Source organism: Rhinoderma darwinii, chromosome 1 (assembly GCF_050947455.1).
Source record: "Rhinoderma darwinii isolate aRhiDar2 chromosome 1, aRhiDar2.hap1, whole genome shotgun sequence".
NCBI classification, from domain to species: domain Eukaryota; kingdom Metazoa; phylum Chordata; class Amphibia; order Anura; family Rhinodermatidae; genus Rhinoderma; species Rhinoderma darwinii.
Window position 1 is genome coordinate 268,180,709 of NC_134687.1, and position 18,169 is coordinate 268,198,877.

The following is an 18,169-nucleotide window of genomic DNA, read 5'->3' on the forward strand; positions in this document are numbered from 1 at the left end:
ACTATAGTAACATACTTTACTTACCTTCCTGGTTCCGGATCGCAGCGGAGGTCCTGACGTCAAGCGCTGTGCACAGCGCATGACGTCACAGCGCTATGCGCCGCGCACAGCATCGAGACGACAGAACTCCCGCCGCGGCCGAAGAGGAAGGTAACGTTAGCCCTGACTGGCGGGGTCCGACTCCCGGGACCCGCCAATCAGCTGTTTTGAAGGGGCCGCAGCACTCGTACGAGAGCTGCTCCCCTTCATTCCTGTCACTTCATTCCGGTCACAGCCCCTTCAAAACAGCTGATTTGCGGGTCCCGAGAGACACAATGAGGATAGGCCATCAATGTTTAGGGACTGTACAACCCCTAAGCCTACGATGTAGCAGGTTTAGGGGGCCCATGAGACAGGATCACAGATTGTGTGATCCTGTCTGCTGGGCACTGTATCTAAGCCAATCACATGGTAGGCTTAGATACATGGCCCATGTGTGATCCTGTCTGATGGGCCAGGTATATAAGCCTACCACACTATAGGTTTAGATACAGTGCCCCAGCACACAGTAATCTTATACTGTATAAGATTACTGTCTGCTGGACCCTGTATCTAAGCCTACGTTGTGGTAGGCTTATATACAGGGTCCCACAGACCGTATCACACATGGGCTATGTATCTAAGCCTAACACGTGTTACTAATCGTTTTTCTCTTGTGTTTTCTTACAGGTTCGGTCGTTGGACTACGTCGGATTCCAGGACTACTTCGATGACAGCTTTTTTTTTATTATCAATAAAATGGTTAATGAGGGTTGTGTGGGTTTCTTTTTTATTTCAATAAAATATTTTTTCTATGTCTTTGTGTTTTTTTTTAAACTATATTACTACCGCCTTAGTAATGGCCGCCGGCTGATTGACAGCATCCATTGCTAAGGCGGGGCTTAGTGTTAGCCGATGCAGAGGCTAACACTAACCCCCTTTATTACCCCGGTACCCACCCCCACCAGGGGTGCTGGGAAGAGCCGGGTACGATCCAGTACCCGACCATCTGCAGTGACGGTCGGCCACTGGGGTGGCCGCAGGCTGGTATTATCAGGAGGGGAAAGGCCAAAAACAGTGGCCCTTCCTACCCTGGTGATGCTAGGCTGCTGCTTCTTTATTGTATCTGGCTGGTTATGAAAAATGGGGGGGACCCCACGTCATTTAAAAATAAAATAAAAAATAATTGGAAAGAACGATGTGGGGTCCCCCCCAATTTTCATAACCAGCCAGATACAACACAGCAGCAGCAGGCAGCATTACAAGGGTGGGAAGGGCCACTGTTTTTGGCCTTCCCCAGCCTAATACTACCAGCCTGCGGCCACCCCGGTGCCTGCCGTCACTACAGATGGTCGGGTACTGGTTCGTACCCGGCTCTTCCCAGTACTCCTGGTGGCGGTGGGTACCGGGGTAATAATGGGGGTTAGTGTTGGCCTTTGCATCGGCTAACATTAAGCCCCGCCTTAGTAATGGAGGTAGTCAATCAGCCAGCGGCCATTACTAAGGCGGTGATAATAAACTTTAAAAAGATACAAGCACATAGAAAAAATATTTTATTGAAATAAAAAAACACAACCCTCATTAACCATTTTATTGAGAATAAAAAAAACGCCGTCATTGAAGTCCTCGAATCCGAAGTCCAACAACCGAACCTGTAAAAAAAACACAAACACACAAAAATAATCAGTAACACATAAAGAAGCAAAATTATTATTCTTATCTATCCTGGGTCCAGCGCTGGAGACGCAATGTCAGCGAGCTGGGCCCTGTATCTAATCCAATCATGTGTGATACTGTCTGCTGAGCTGTGTATCTAATCCAATCATGTGTGATACTGTCTGCTGGGCCCTGTATCTAATCGTATCTTGTGTGATACTGTCTGCTGGGCCCTATATCTAATCCGATCATGTGTGATACTGTCTGCTGAGCCACTGTATTTAATCCTATCATGTGTGGTACTGTCTGCTGAGCCACTATATCTAATCCTATCATGTGTGGTACTGTCTGCTGAGCCACTGTATCTAATCCTATCATGTGTGATACTGTCTGCTGGGCCACTGTATCTAGTCCTACCATATGTGATACTGCCTTCTGAGCCACTGTATCTAATCCTATCATTTGTGATACTGTCTGCTGAGCCACTGTATCTAATCCTATCCATAGTTTATAGGGTCGTAGTGCTATAGATATGCTATGCTGTCTCATATACACACTTTTTTTGGGGCGGACACATATGTATTGGGGCTATTTCCCTGACATTTTAAGCCCTGAGGGTATGTACACACGGCAGCGTCTGTTACGGCTGAAATTACGGTGCTGTTTTCAGGAGAAAACAGCACCATAATTTCAGCCGTAATGGCATGTGCAGGCGTCTTTCGCTGCGTCCATTACGGACGTAATTGGAGCTGTTTTTCTATTTAGTCCATGGAAAACGGCTCCATTTACGTCTGAAGAAGTGACAGGCACTTCTTTGATGCGGGCGTCTTTTTTACGCGCCGCCTTTTGACAGCGGCGTGTAAAAAAAAATACCGTCGGCACAGAACATCGTAAGACCCATTCAAATGAATGGGCAGATGTTTGCCAACGCTTTTGAGCCGCATTTTCGGACGTAATTCAATTCTAAAACGCCCGAATTACGTCCGTAAATAGGGTGTCTGAACCCAGCCTTAGTGACGCCCCGGCTGCTAGTGCTGCATTGTTGTCACTTAGGAGACCCAGCGATGCAGCTGAAAGCTGCGGACCGTCGGCCATGAGAAGTTTGCGGGGGGGGCCCAGTAAGAATTTTTGCATCGGGGCCCATGAGCGTTTAGCTACGCCCCTGGATGGATTCACTGTATGATGTCTCTATATAGTACATCTGGGACAACAGCCCATCAATGGTAACGAAAAGTAACTGGAACTATATGCACATCGTAATGCAAATGCCTGTAACAATGTATCAAAAATGAATCAATGTCTCTTACCCATTTTGAAGTGTCTGGCGTCCTTTGTCTGACATGTTTCTTTTGTGTCGCACACTTTTGTTTGTGCTTTGTTAATTTCCCCATAATCTATATTTATCAACTATCCACAGGATAGGTTATAAATATCTGATAGGTGGGGGTCCTACTGCTGGGTCTCCCACCGATCCCGAGAACGAGCTTACCTTGGCCTTCCCTGTGCATGTGAATAGCGTGGTACTTCGTATTCTCGAATACGAATCCATTTATATTCTGTGGGGCTGCCGGAGATAGCCATCTTGGATGACAGAAAAAGGGGCTTGGTAATCGGTGGTTCGGCGGCAGAACTTGCGGAATGGACGGCACTAGGTAAGTAAACTCTGCATTCCCGAGCAAGCGTAAATGTTTCTTGCTAAACCTGGAGGGTCACTTTAACATTTTCCCGCTACAGCCACTTTTGGCCTTCTTGACAGAGCCTTATTTTTCAAATCTGACCTGTCTCCCTTTATGTGGTTATAACTATCGAATGCTTTTACCTATCCAAGAGATTCTGAGACTGTGTTTTCTCGTGACACATTGTACTTGTACTTTAAGTTAGTGCTAATATTTGGTCGATACATTCTGTATTCAATTGTGGAAAACACCAACATTTAGCGAAAAATTGCAAAAGTTAGCATTTTTCAAAATTTTAATGTATCTGTTTGTAAGACCGTTAGACCACAAAAAATGGTTGCTAATTAACATTTCCCATAAGTCTACTTTAGATTCGCATTGTTTTTTAAACATTCTTTTATTTTTCTAGGACGTTACAAGGCTTAGACCTGTAGCAGCAATTTCTCACATTTTCAAGAAAATTTCAAAAGGCTATTTTTACAGAGGCCAGTTCAGTTGTGAAGTGGCTTTGAGGGCCTTATATATTAGAAACTCACAAAAAGTCACCCCATTTTAAGAACTTCACCCCTCAAAGTATTCAAAACAGCATTTAGAAAATGTCTTAACCCTTTAGACACTTCACAGGATTTAAAGCAAAGTAGAGGTGAAATTTACAAATTTCATATTTTTTTGCAGAAATAAATTTTTTAATACTAATTTTTTTATAACACAGAAGGTTTTACCAGACAAATGCAACTCAATATTTATTGCCCAGGCTCTGCAGTTTTTGGAAATATCCCACATGTGGCCGTAGCGTGCTACTGGAATGAAGCACCGGCCTCAGAAGCAATGGTGCACCTAGAGGATTTTGGGGCCTTATTTTTATTAGAATATATTTTTGGTGCCAAAACAGTGAAAATCCCCCAAAAGTGACCCCATTTGGGAAACTACACACCTCAAGGAAATTATCTAGGGGTATAGTGAGCATTTTGAAATCTAAATTTTTTTAAAGAAAATATAGGTTTAGCTAATTTTTTCTCATTTCCACAAGGACTGAAGGAGAAAAAGCACAGTAAAATTTGTAAAGTAATTTCTTTCGAGTAAAAGAATACCCCACATGTGGTAATAAACGGCTGTTTGGACACACGGCAGGGCTTAGAAGGGAAAGAGCGCTATTTGGCTTTTGGAGATCACATTTAGCAGGAATGGTTTGCGGAGGCCAGGTCGCATTTGCAGAGCCCCTGACGATTTACAAAGTATTGGTTCACAACTGCAGAGGCTCAGATGTGAAATAATAAAAAGAAACCCCTGAGAAGTGACCCCATTTGGAAACTACACCCCTCAAGGCATTTATTAAGGGGTGTAGTGAGCATCTTCACCCCACAGGTCTTTTCCATAAATGAATGCGCTGCGGCTGGTGCAAAGTAAAAATTTATATTTTTCCCTAGATATACCATTCAGTGGCAAATATGTCATGCCCAACTTATTCCACTGGAGACACACACCCCAAAAATTGTTAAAAGGGTTCTCCCGGGTATGACGATGCCATATATGTGGAAGGAAACTGCTGTTTGGGCACATTGTAAGGTTCAGAGCGCAGGGAGCACCATTTGCCTTTTGGAGAGCTGATTTTGCTTGGTAGTAGATTTGTTAGATTATTGCTGGTGTTTCCATTTATAATGTGGGGGTACATCTAAGCTGGGCAGAGTACATCAGGGGCATAGTCAGGTGGCATAATAATGGGTTAAAAAAACAAAAAAATAAACCATAGATGTGTGTTACGCTGTGACACAATCCTTTCTGCACAGGCCGGTGTCGCACTGATATATGGCGTCCTTTCTTATCCCCCTTTTGGTCCACACTCCGCACCTTTGCAGTTTGAGGAATTTTGCTGGAAAAGTGTTGGCCTGGTATAATACGAGCACCCTCGCTTCCAGCAGATATGTTTTGGGCCCTCCCCTTCCTGGTTCCCTAATTTTAGGTCCTTGATAAATCGCCTCTTGAAACAGAAGAAATTTTCCCCTCGGGCCGGCACAACTGCATATTTTTTATTTCCTGACTTATTGGATCCTTAACTAATTTTGTTTTTTCATAGACGTAGTGGTATGAGGGCTTTTTTTTGCACGACGAGCTGTAGTTCTTATTGGTACCATTTTGGGGTACATGCAACTTTTTGATCACCTTTTATCCTATTTTTTGGGAGGCCAGGTAAACAAAAAACCGCAATTCTGCCATAGTTTGTTTAGTTTTTTTTTATACAGCGTTCACCATGCGTTATAAACTACATGTTCACGTTATTCTGCGGGTCAGTACGATTCTGGCGATACCTAATTTATAGAACTTTTTTATCTTTTACAACTTTTTGCACAATAAAATTACTTTTGTAAAAAGAATGTGTTATTTTCTGTCGCCAAGTTGTGAGAACCATAACATTTAAATTTTTTTGTCGACTGAGCTGTATGAGGGCTTGTTTTTTGCAAGACAATGTATAGTTTTTATAGGTACCATTTTTGGATACGTGCGACTTTTTGATCACTTTTTATTCCAATATTTGTAGGGCAAAGTGACCAAAAAACAGAAACTCTGTGTAATGACCGGGGGGTAGGGAAACGGACAAGTGAGCCCTAATCTACCCGCCACTCTGTCCCTACCTACTTGCAACGACCCGCCCTAGGCGACGGGGTACAACTGGGCGGCGGTCCCTGCCCTCCGTAAGTGCACGACAAACACACAAGGGAATACAAGCAAGGGAAAGGGGCAGTTGCCCACGGCAACACCGTGAGCAACCAGAGTGGTGAACGAGCCGAGTCAAGCCAGGAGTGTGCGAGGTACCAAACGAAGAGCAGAAGAGTAGTCAGTAAGCCAGGGTCAGTATGGAGCAGGAACAAAATCGAAGGAGCTGTAGCTGGGCCAGGAAACCACACGAAAAAGAATAACAAGCAAGGAGGAACAGGAAATGCAGGTATAAATAGACAGAGGGCGGGAGCTAGCTGAGTCTGGCCAGGCTGCGATAGGCTCTCCCACTCCTAAGCCTGCCAGCCTGAGTGGTGGAAGCTAGAGTCAGTCTCAGGGATGTAGATTCAGGTGCTGACTGATTAATTAAGGGAGTTAACCCCGAAGCTGTGCCTGGCAGATCCTTTACACTCTGGTATCGTTTTTTACGTTTTTTTTTACGCTGTTCACCGCGTGCAATAAATAATATCATATTTTGATACCTCAGGTCGTTACGGTCGCGGCGATACCAAATATGTATGGTTTATTATTATTTTTTCAATAATAAAGGACTTGATCAGGGAAAAAGGGCGATTGTGTTGTATTTTATTACTTGAAACGTTTATTGTTTTCAAACTTTCATTTTTTTGACAGTTTTTTTTGACACTTTTTTTTTTGACACTTTTTTTTTGACACGTAGTGCAATGTATTAGATCTGTTAGTTATTCACTGACAGCAAGCCGATTAGGCTTCGCCTCCCGGCGGGGCCTACTCGGCTTCCGTAATGGCAGAGCAGGAGGCCATTGTGTCTCCTGTTGTTATAGCAGCAGTCTCCAGTCCTGATTGCCTGTCAGAGCTGGCGATCTGCTAGTAACCGCTACGATGCAGAAATCACATCGAAGGGGTTAATGGCAGGGATCGGAGCTAGCTCCGGTTCCTGCCATTACAGGTGGATGTCAGCTGTAACATACAGCTGATGACGCAGGATTAGCTTCTGAGCCGGTGCCAAACATTTGGCGTAAGTATACAACATTTTGCGGGAAGCACTGGCTTTCCATGTCGTATACTTACGACAAATGTCGGGAAGGGGTTAATTTGTGCTTGTTTTTGTTTCCAAATTATTATTTTTTATATATATATATAGCAGACAAAAAATGGCGACCGCACCCTGCGACACTAATGCCACCTAAACCACTAAATATAAATAAATATGCACTAAAGCTAAATCTACTTACAAATAGGGAGGTTCTTAGTGCATATTTTGATCAAAAAGTGTTAGCCCACCTGCCACGACAAGGCGACCTCTGTAAGGTGGGAACCTACGCTGCACATACACCCAGAACTGGGACTAAGCCTACATATATACCTGGGGATGGTAGGATCCAGCATTGAACTGATTAAAATCACCCAGGGCAGAATGGGAGGAGTGCAAGAACAACAAGTTGAGGCAGTCACTAACCCCACATATATGGATCCCATAAACACAACAAAAATTGAACAGCACATTCCAACTAAATGATACAAAATGTATGCAGGTGCAAGAACACCTATGACTGCAGATATACAGCAGACAAAAAATGGCGACAGCACCCTGCGACACTAATGCCACCTAAACCACTAAATATAAATAAATATGCACTAAAGCTAAATCTACTTACAAATAGGGAGGTTCTTAGTGCACATTTTGATCAAAAAGTGTTAGCCCACCTGCCACGACAAGGCGACCTCTGTAAGGTGGGAACCTACACTGCACATACACCCACTACCGTTCAAAAGTTTAGGGTCACTGAGAAATTTCTTTATTTTTGAAAGAAAAGCACAGTTTTTTTCAATGAAGATAACATTAAATTAATCAGAAATACACTCTATACATTGTTAATGTGCTAAATGACTATTCTAGCTGCAAACGTCTGGTTTGTAATGCAATATCTACATAGGTGTATAGAGGCCCATTTCCAGCAACCATCACTCCAGTATTCTAATGGTACATTGTGTTTGCTAACTGTATTAGAAGGCTAATGGATGATTAGAAAACACTTGAAAACCCTTGTGCAATTATGTTAGCACCGCTGTTAAAAGTTTTGCTGTTTAGAGGAGCTATAAAACTGACCTTCCTTTGAGCTAGTTGAGAATCTGGAGCATTACATTTGTGGGTTCGATTAAACTCTCAAAATGGCTAGAAAAAGAGAGCTTTCATGTGAAACTCGACAGTCTATTCTTGGTCTTAGAAATGAAGGCTATTTCATGCGAGAAATTGCCAAGAAACTGAAGATTTCCTACAACAGTGTGTACTACTTCCTTCAGAGGACAGCACACACGCTCCAACCAGAGTAGAAAGAGAAGTGGGAGGCCCCGCTGCACAACTGAGCAACAAGACAAGTACATTAGAGTCTCTAGTTTGAGAAATGGACGCCTCACAGGTCCTCAACTGGCAGCTTCATTAAATAGTACCCGCAAAACGCCAGTGTCAACGTCTACAGTGAAGAGGCGACTCCGGGATGCTGGCCTTCAGGGCAGAGTGGCAAAGAAAAAGCCATATCTGAGACTGGCTAATAAAAGGAAAAGATTAATATGGGCAAAAGCACACAGACATTGGACAGAGGAAGATTGGAAAAAAGTGTTATGGACAGACGAATCGAAGTTTGAGGTGTTTGGATCACACAGAAGAACATTTGTGAGACGCAGAATAACTGAAAAGATGCTGGAAGAGTGCCTGACGCCATCTGTCAAGCATGGTGTAGGTAATATGATGGTCTGGGTTTGCTTTGGTGCTGGTAAAGTGGGAGATTTGTACAAGGTAAAAGGGATTTTGAATAAGGAAGGCTATCACTCCATTTTGCAACGCCATGCCATACCCTGTGGACAGCGCTTGATTGGAGCCAATTTCATCCTACAACAGGACAATGACCCAAAGCACACCTCCAAATTATGCAAGAACTATTTAGGGAAGAAGCAGGCAGCTGGTATTCTATCTGTAATGGAGTGGCCAGCGCAGTCACCAGATCTCAACCCCATAGAGCTGTTGTGGGAGCAGCTTGACCGTATGGTACGCAAGAAGTGCCCATCAAGCCAATCCAACTTGTGGGAGGGCCTTCTGGAAGTATGGCTGAAATTTCTCCCGATTGCCTCAGCAAATTAACAGCTAGAATGCCAAAGGTCTGCAATGCTGTAATTGCTGCAAATGGAGCATTCTTTGACGAAAGCAAACTTTGAAGGAGAAAATGATTATTTAAAATAAAAATCATTATTTCTAACCTTGTCAATGTCTTGACTATATTTTCTAGTCATTTTGCAACTCATTTGATAAATAGAAGTGTACGTTTTCATGGAAAACACAAAATTGGGTGATCCCAAACTTTTGAACGGTAGTGTGTGTGTGTGTGTATGTATATATATATATATATATATATATATATATTTATTTTTACATTAAAAAAGAAACCAGCACAGCTCCAGTGGTGGGTGCAGCGCCTCCTAGGCTCAGGCTAAGAGCCCTCGATAAACCGCAAACAAGAGTTGAGGCAGCACTCCAAAGTAGTGGATGAAAAAAGTGGTGTGTATATTCACCCCACAGGCAGGCAATGTTTCCATCCGGCTTACTGGGATCTTTCTCAAGCCTATAATATAAGTTCTAATTAGTTTTATTTATTTTTAAGTGTTTTGCATTGTTTTGTCACAGCCATGTGTGCATTGTTTTTGGTTACTAAGTACCCGGGGCAGCCCCTAATGTCATTAATGGACCGTTTTGTCAGGGGCTTTTAACTATGGAGTGCCTGGCCAGAGCATCGCAAGCACTCTGGCCTGGGACACCTATCTTAAGAAAGCCCTTGATGTCACTGTCCGTGGATTCCGCTCCTAGAGGGAGCCCCTGATGTCACTGTTCTTATACGAACAGTGACATTCTGTTCTTTGAAATCCCAGAATCCCCGGTCAGAGCGCCGGTAACTTTCTGGCTAGGGATTCCGATCCTGGAGGAGCCCCTGACGTCACTGTCCATATATGGAGGTTGATGTTAGGAGCTTTAAACTACAAATTCCCCTGTCAGAGCATACGAAGCGGACAAAAGCTGGAGAAATAACAGAAATTTGTTTGTGGCACCTAACTTTTTTGTGAGGGGTGTTTCTATTAATGTCTTTGAAATTTCTTATTACCTAACTATTACAAAAATAAAACTGTCTAATTCCCTCCTGAAGACCCCTGTAATTTCTCCTCTCCTGCAATTTATGCATTCTCTAATACGCAGGTTTTGCATTGATCAGCTATTGTGTACTTGTAGATGATGAAGTTGTTAATTTTCGTTCCATATTCTTTTGCTTGCGTCTATTACGAATATGCATGTGCTGACATTGGCAACTGTTCATTACATATTTCCAGCTTGCCCACTCCTTGTCCCCTTTCCTGAATAACTGAGTCCATGCAAAACAGGGTTTAAGTGATACAGCCTTGGATTGTGTTGGATACTAAGCTGTGGAATATTGCTAGGATATGCCATCACTTACTGGTCGGTGTGGGTCCAACTGCCGAGACCCCCACCAATCCTCAGAATGAAGGAGCAGCAGCGCTGGTTGAGTGCTGTTGCCCCTTCACAGATTTTCCCTGCACAGCAACGCTCCTAGCTTGTTGTGCAGGCAACTGCAACTCAGCCCCATTTACTTTTTATATGCACTGGGAACACCACTGTGCAGTGAATAAGTAGAAGGGATCCCTTGTTATACCCAAACGGACCCTGTTCTAAGCATTGAGAGTTGGTCCGTCACCATATAGATTCATCATATGATAAATGGAAGCCATGACGCTAGTGAAAACAAAGGCTAACTAAGTGCCAAATGATTTTGGTCTTGTTACTAAACAACTAAACGTGGGATGTTTATTAGCAAGGCGAGTCCGAATGCACATAGACGTTCTATATTTGGACTTTGGAAACTTTATATCCGAGAAATGCCCTCATGCTTTTATTTATTTTTTTGTGCATTAAAACTAATTAAAAAAACTAATTTTGTTTAAGGTTCCTGTACTCTGACGAGGTTCAGATTGGACCAGAGACTGTCATGACTACTCTGTATACAGCTAAGAAATATGCAGTGCCAGCACTAGAGGCGCACTGTGTAGAATTTCTCAAGAAGAACCTTCGTGCTGACAATGCTTTCATGTTACTTACTCAGGTATGTCCCAGAATGAACAGTAAGGCCTCGTGCACACGGCCATGCTTTTGCGGCCACAATTTATCCGCTTTTTTGCTGATAAATTGTGGACCTATTCATTTATATTGCCCCATGCACACGACTGTGGTTTACACACATCCGTATGGGGGCCGCAAATCCAGACTGCAAAAGCTCAGGACGTGTCATTTTACGGTCCGGATTTGCGGATTCACCAATACTGGTGAATTGTTGTGGATCTGTGAGTCCTGATGACACACTGATGCACAACGAAGGTTTTTGTAGTCTGATGAACTTCAACAGACCCGTGGTTTTGCAGACCGCACAACCAATGCATTCGTGTGCATGAGGCCTTACTAAATTATAGTGGTTGATATTTTTTGTGTAGAATTATTCCTAATTCTTCATGGACATGTACCATTTTCTTCAGATTACATCTGTAAGTGTTCGTTTTTGTTTATTTTTTAGTTTTTTTCTGCCTATTCTTTTGTTTATTGTACTATTATTTTTTTTTTCCAGGCTCGTCTATTTGATGAACCTCAGCTAGCAAGCCTCTGCTTGGAAAACATAGATAAAAATACATCAGATGCCCTGAATGCAGAAGGTTTTACAGATATTGATCTAGGTATTGTGTTCAAAGATTGTAATATTATGAGAATTTTATTTCTGTCTGATGTATAAAGGTGCCCTAGACATGGAATAAAGCTTACAATAGACATGAGTTTAGTTTGAAGACTTCACTGATTTAGCATCTTGACAATCTTATGTTTTAGAGGGCTTGTAGACACTCATGGGAATACATTTTCAATGGTTACAGTCTGTTTCCTTTTGATATAAGAGGCTCCAGAGGTGTCTGACAGACACTTATGGCCATTTCCCCAAATAAAGCAGTATGTCCATTTAACTCAGCTGAATTACCTTGAATGACCTTGTTTGGCTTAGTAAATTTAGATGATTGTTGTCAAGGTTAGGGTGTATTCACATGGTGCGAAATTTGCCACGCTACTGAAAGCCGCTTCGAAAAACGCATGCCAGTTTACCACTACTTGCCGCAATTTGGCAAATCATGGTAAAACGGGTGCATTTTCGGCTGAAGGTCAAACACTCACGCTGTATGATACACTCTTACTCTAGTATTTATTTAAGCAAAACTAAGTCTGAAATTAATGGGTTGTCCGACGACAGAAAATTGGTTCGAAAATGTAATATACTAATATACTTTCACTCTCGAAACGGCAAGGATGTACAGATTTCTGTCCTGTGATGTTGAGCTTCTCCCTTTAGCTGTGATGTGCCAACACATCCTCAGGATGAAGGAAGTTCCCCCTCCTCTCTGTGTGTCGATGACGTGATGAAGGGGCTGGCTGCCTGGCACAGTTAATTAGATAGGCCAGCCCCTTCTCTTTCATGGCTAATACACAGTAGCTCTAGTCTGCAATTGTTCCTTTTCCTCCCTCTCTCCTTATTGTCTTCTATCTCACCCCCCCCCCCCCCTTTGACTGTCAGCAGGGAGCTATCTGTTTACAGTGTGAGCCGTCTTTATTATTATTTTCTGGCTTATACAGAAAGCAGGTAGTTCCGTGCTTAATGTCAAGGGGGGGGGGGGGGGGGGTGAGATAAAGGATAAGGAGAGCAGGAGGGAAAGGAACAAATGCAGACTGGACATAAACCTACTGTGTATTAGCCGTGACAGAGAAGGGGCTGGCTTATCTAATGAACTGAGCCAGGCAACCAGCCCCTTCATCACTTCGCCAAGACACAGGGAGGAAGGGTGGACTCCATGCATCCTGAGGCTGGGTCAGCACATCACTGCTAAGGGGTGAAGCTTCACTTCCAGGACCACATCACAGGACATCTTTGCAGTTTCGAAAGTGGAAGTATATTAGTGTACCCTGAATTGGAAATACACCTGCCCAAGCAGTTTCGTTCTGCAGAATTTGCTGCATGGTTCTAAAAAATCAATATATAGGCTCCAAAAGCAGTTATGTTAAAGGCTGAGTGATGTTTTTGAAACCAACATCCCCCCATGATTTACCCTGCATGCAGCTCCATAGCTATATAAACCCTACCAAAAGAAAATAGAGCATATAGCCAGAAATATATAAGAATATAACAATTTTATTACACAAATATAACAAACACTTGAAAAAACATATAGATACAAGACTCTAGTACAAACAATGTGGTATTATAGAGCAAGACATGGAAATTGCTGGATAATATGTAAAAAATAGAAAGGCTGTACTGACTAACCGCAAAAAATCTATTGTAGACCCAAAATGGGTTCTACACTAACTGCCTCTAGTGCCCTGTAAACATTATTGACTGGTAAAAGGGGAGATAGGAAAAAGTGTCAGTGCATGCAGATATCAGTCAGAAAGCAGCCTTACCCATTACAGCAAAAAGTGTTTAAACCAGTGTTGGCTCTGCCACAAGCAATTTCCATGTCTCGCTCTATAATACCACATTGTTTGTACTAGAGTCTTGTATCTATATGTTTTTTAAATTGTTATATTCTTATATATTTCTGCTCTATTTTCTTTTGATATGGTTCTAAAAAAACAGTCTTCTAGAAATCTTGCACAGAACAGAGGTATTTATTAGGCCTATTTCACATTACATTTTTGACAGGCAGAAAAAATCTGCCTCAAAATTCCTTCAGGAATTTTGAGGCAGATTTTGAATTGCCAGAGTTGCTTTACGCTTTTTTTATTTCGCTTCTTTTGCGGCATTTTTTTATTCATTTTTTGCGCACGTTTTTTTAAGCTGTTGAAGATAAACCAAAGAACACTCAAAACAAGTTTCCGCAGGTTTTTTCTGCCTCCCATTGATTTTCATTGGAGGTCAACCGCGGAAACCGCTCGAAGAAAGCGCATGCCGCTTTTTTTTTCCGCGAGCGGCCTCTGCAGACTTGAAATCAATGTGGGGGGGATATTTGGGCTGGTTTTTGGCGCTAAATCCTATGCGGCTTCTGCCTCAAAATCAGCGCCAAAAATTCAGTGTGAACTGAGCCTTCATTTCCTCCTGATCTCTTCAATTTTCGGCTGGCAGACAACTGGGGGTTATGCTTAGCCAAGGGACGGGCTTAAGGAGGATCTGTCACTAGTTTAGTGATGCCCAATCTTCTAGCTAAACTAATAGATGCTGTCACACTGATAATGCTAGTGAAAATTGTGTCCCAAAAAGTTTATTATTTTAAAAGTTTTTTCTAAGTATGCAAATGAGGCTATACTAGGCAAGTGGTTGTCAACACCAGCGATTTCTCCTGAGATGGAGCTACCGCACAGCCTCTGACACTGTCCTATCAGCATGAAGCTGCTTCACACACAGTATGAGAGACTGAGCCTGTGGAGAAGGTGGGTCACTTCAAATATCCATATCTCCAGCTGTGGACCACCTAGAACCAGGATTGCAGTTCTAGCTGTGAATCAACCGGAGGTATCACCAGTTGAAAACAGTCGGGAATGGAAGCTGTATACTATATGATCACACTGTATTGCTGGGCTAGGAGGACGAGAACTGTATGAAACTGATTGAACAGTGTCATACCGAAAACATTACACCACCCAGAGTGAAAAGAAAGTAACCTCCCATTTGGCAAGTATAGCCAAATTAGCATATTTAGAAAAATACACAACTTTGCAAATAATAAACATTTAAAAAAAAATTACACTGTAGTTATCAGCATCACAGAGCCTATTAGATTAGTTAGGAGATCGGGAATTAATAAACTAGTGACAGTGTCTCTTTAACATGTTTTGCCTTCTATTTGCAGACAATGCAATGGGAGAAGGCTTTTTCTGCAGCCATTTATCTCCCAACCAGACACAGTAGTACAGGAGGGGGATACCTGATTAACTCAGACACGTAAAGAATTACTTACATGTTTCAGTTTTAATTGCTATAAGGAACACAAGAGGATAAAAGGAATGACCGGTAATAAACAGGTCTCCTTTTTTTCCATAATTTGAAAAAACATGGCTGCTTTCATCCAGAAGCAGTGCCAGACCCTTTCATGAGTTGGTGAGATGCTTGGTGTTGCAGCTCCGCACTATTGAAATGATTTGATTTTACTTTTTTTTAAGTCTTTATTTTTCCTTTATGAGGAAACAAGAGGAGTGCATTGGAAACAATTGCAGCTTACTGATCTATGTTCACTGAGGTTTTTAATATAATTTTGTGTAAGCTTGGCGTTTTTTCAAAAAGTGAGATAAAAAAAATTGAAAAATAGCCACAAAACCTTCATGTGTACATTTACTCTAAAATATATAAATCTATATTTTCTCAGCCTTTCTCACAATCCTGTGTCTGGCTATAAAGAACTTTCCCTCACTGCTATCTCTGCAATAGTGACCAACCCCTCTCTTTTTTTCTAGACTTATATTTTTAAGGAGCATGCAGAATATCCTGGAGACTAAGAAATAGTATAAGCAAGTTTTCCTCTCTTTACTTTAAGCGAATGTTTAGAAAATGACTTGAAACTGACCAAAGTAATTTAATGAAAATCAACTAATATAAATCAGACATTGCTTTTGAATTGTGGTTCAACAGAATAATTTAAACAAAAAAAGAGACTTCTGCACCTGTCGACAGGTTTTTTTTGTCCACTCCACGTGAGCAAACTGCTCCAGCTGTCTCCGGTTTGAAGGGTGCCTTCTCCAGACTGCATGTTTCAGCTTGCATGTTCAAAAACATCCAAGAATGGCTAAGAGCAAAGCATTGGACTATTCTGAAATGGCCTTCTATGAGCCCTGATCTAAATCCTATTGAACATCTGTGGAAGGAGCTGAAACATGCAGTCTGGAGAAAGCACCCTTCAAACCTGAGACAGCTGGGAGCAGTATCCTCACGAGGAGCGGGCCAAAATACCTGTGAACAGGACCAGAAGTCTCATTGAGAGTTACAGAAATCGTTTATTTGCAGCGATTGCCTCAAAAGCTCCCCAGACGAAGGCCTCCGGGCCGAAACGCACGTCGGGGTTGATGCCAGACAGTGTGGATCGTGATATGGGTAAGGAGTTCTAATGCAGAGCTAACATATGATGTAGGCACTATCGCATCTTTTGTTCAAACCTTACCATGTTTATTTCTTCACCTACTCTTGTATATATCTGGTCGCTGTGACTACATTTCTTATGTTTAGTTTCAATTAACACCTTGTGAGCAGGCTCTTTTTGGTCTTCTGTGATTCTAATCAAACATATATAGATGCAATGTGTTATGTATCACAGTCCTGCCCCTCTATTACTCATATAGCACCATCTATATATATCCTGTGCATTATATTTGCGCACATCACTGTCTGGTGTCCATCCACACTGTGGCAATCATCTCTAAGTTTTTAATGTGTTTTATGTAATTTCTTGTATATTTGTTCCAATAAATGTATACCTTTTAATTGATCTCCGGTGTGTCAGACTCCGATCTTTAGTTGTTTTTTTTTTTTTTTGATTGCCTCAAAAGGTTGAGCAACAAAATATTAAAGTGTAGCTAAACGTTTGACAAACTTCTGACATGTCATAGTGCTCGGACCCCCACCAATCCAAACTTATGAAATGTCACTATGTCCGAAGTTTGTCAAACGATTAGCTACACCTTTTAAGTTAAGGGTACCATCATTTTTGTTCAGGCCAGTTTCATTAGTTTTTTTTTTTTACTTTCTCTGTTGAACCACAATTCAAAAGCAATGTTTGATTTACATCAGTTGATTTTCAGTAAATTAAAATTTATTATTACTTTTGTCAGTTTCAAGTTACTTCAGTGACCATTGTGGGTTTTTCTTTCTTTAATGGCAGGGTACCAACAATTTTGTCCATAACACTACATCTTTGTTTTTACCTTTGATGTGCAAACAATTAATAGAAGTAAAGATTTTCACTGCGATGTAGCCGTGTACAGTGTATGTCCTCCTTTTTTTTTTTTTACTTCTAACAATTGCAATAACTACTGAAGGATCCCTTTTTGTTGCTTCATTGCGAATACTGGAATCACGATCATTGTGTGTAAACAGACCCAAGCTACTGGTATATAACCCCAAACAACTTTTCAAACCACAGGGAACAATCAGTGGTTTGAAAATTATTGATTAGGATCTGATGAACATTTTCATTAATACGCCTACAAATGCCCTCTGGGCCAGGGGCGCGATTGTTGCCTTGTGGCGTCTCTCGCAGCAGCCGTGTTATGGGTAGCCTGTTGGAAATATCGTTATGAGCAAAATTTTGCCTCACCGATCCTGGCGAAGATGGCAATAGTTTTTATGGCAGCACAATCTATCAAGAGCAACGATAAATGATAGTATAATTGGTGATTTTTATTCTGTATTCACACCTGTGAATTATTGGTTTGATCGTATGGAAACAAATGAACTGTAACGATAATTGGCTAGTGTAGACTTGTCTTTAGGACATTAGGTAAGCCCTAACAAATCTCTGTACATTTTACTATGCACTTGCGTAATACAGTAGCATATAGGGTTATACAAGTACATTACAATTACAATATTCTGGTGCGGAGACCCGCACCGCTGCCTAAATGAAGGTGCAGAATCGCTCAGCGAAGCGTTCTGCATCTTTTGGTTGTGATTGGCGTTCCTCGTGAGGCTGAAGACGGGCTAACATAGAAATTCTATGAGCGGTGGCGGGAGTTTTAGCACACTGGCCCCCACTGATAAAAACATCTGATATGTCTCTGACCTATCAAATTTTGCAAAAGCGCAGTTACTCTTTAAATGCACGTATCCATAATTATCATATTTGTATTTCTCATCCCCATTATTGTAACAGCCCTTACATTTGTTCATCAAAGACAGAATTGCCCTGTCTGCTATAATAAGCAAATTAAAATAAATCATATTTTCCAGTCCCTAAAAATTGATGGCCAATCTTCAGGATAGCATGTAGCGGGGATTCACAGTATGGCAGCCTTCTCCCATTGAAGTGAATAGTGATACTGTGAACCGCCGCTACAT

The 18,169-nt window shown here is 41.8% G+C and overlaps 1 protein-coding gene across 4 annotated transcripts in view; it reads left to right on the plus strand.

Moving 5' to 3' along the window:
• BTBD2 (BTB domain containing 2) overlaps nt 1–18,169 on the plus strand; it is a 277,215-nt gene that overhangs the window by 121,424 nt on the left and 137,622 nt on the right. For all 4 annotated transcript variants that reach the window (XM_075863971.1, XM_075863978.1, XM_075863958.1 and 1 more), the window contains 2 exons: nt 11,047–11,203; nt 11,720–11,825. In XM_075863971.1, coding sequence (XP_075720086.1) covers nt 11,047–11,203; nt 11,720–11,825 — 263 coding nt within the window. The remainder of the gene's footprint in view (nt 1–11,046; nt 11,204–11,719; nt 11,826–18,169) is intronic.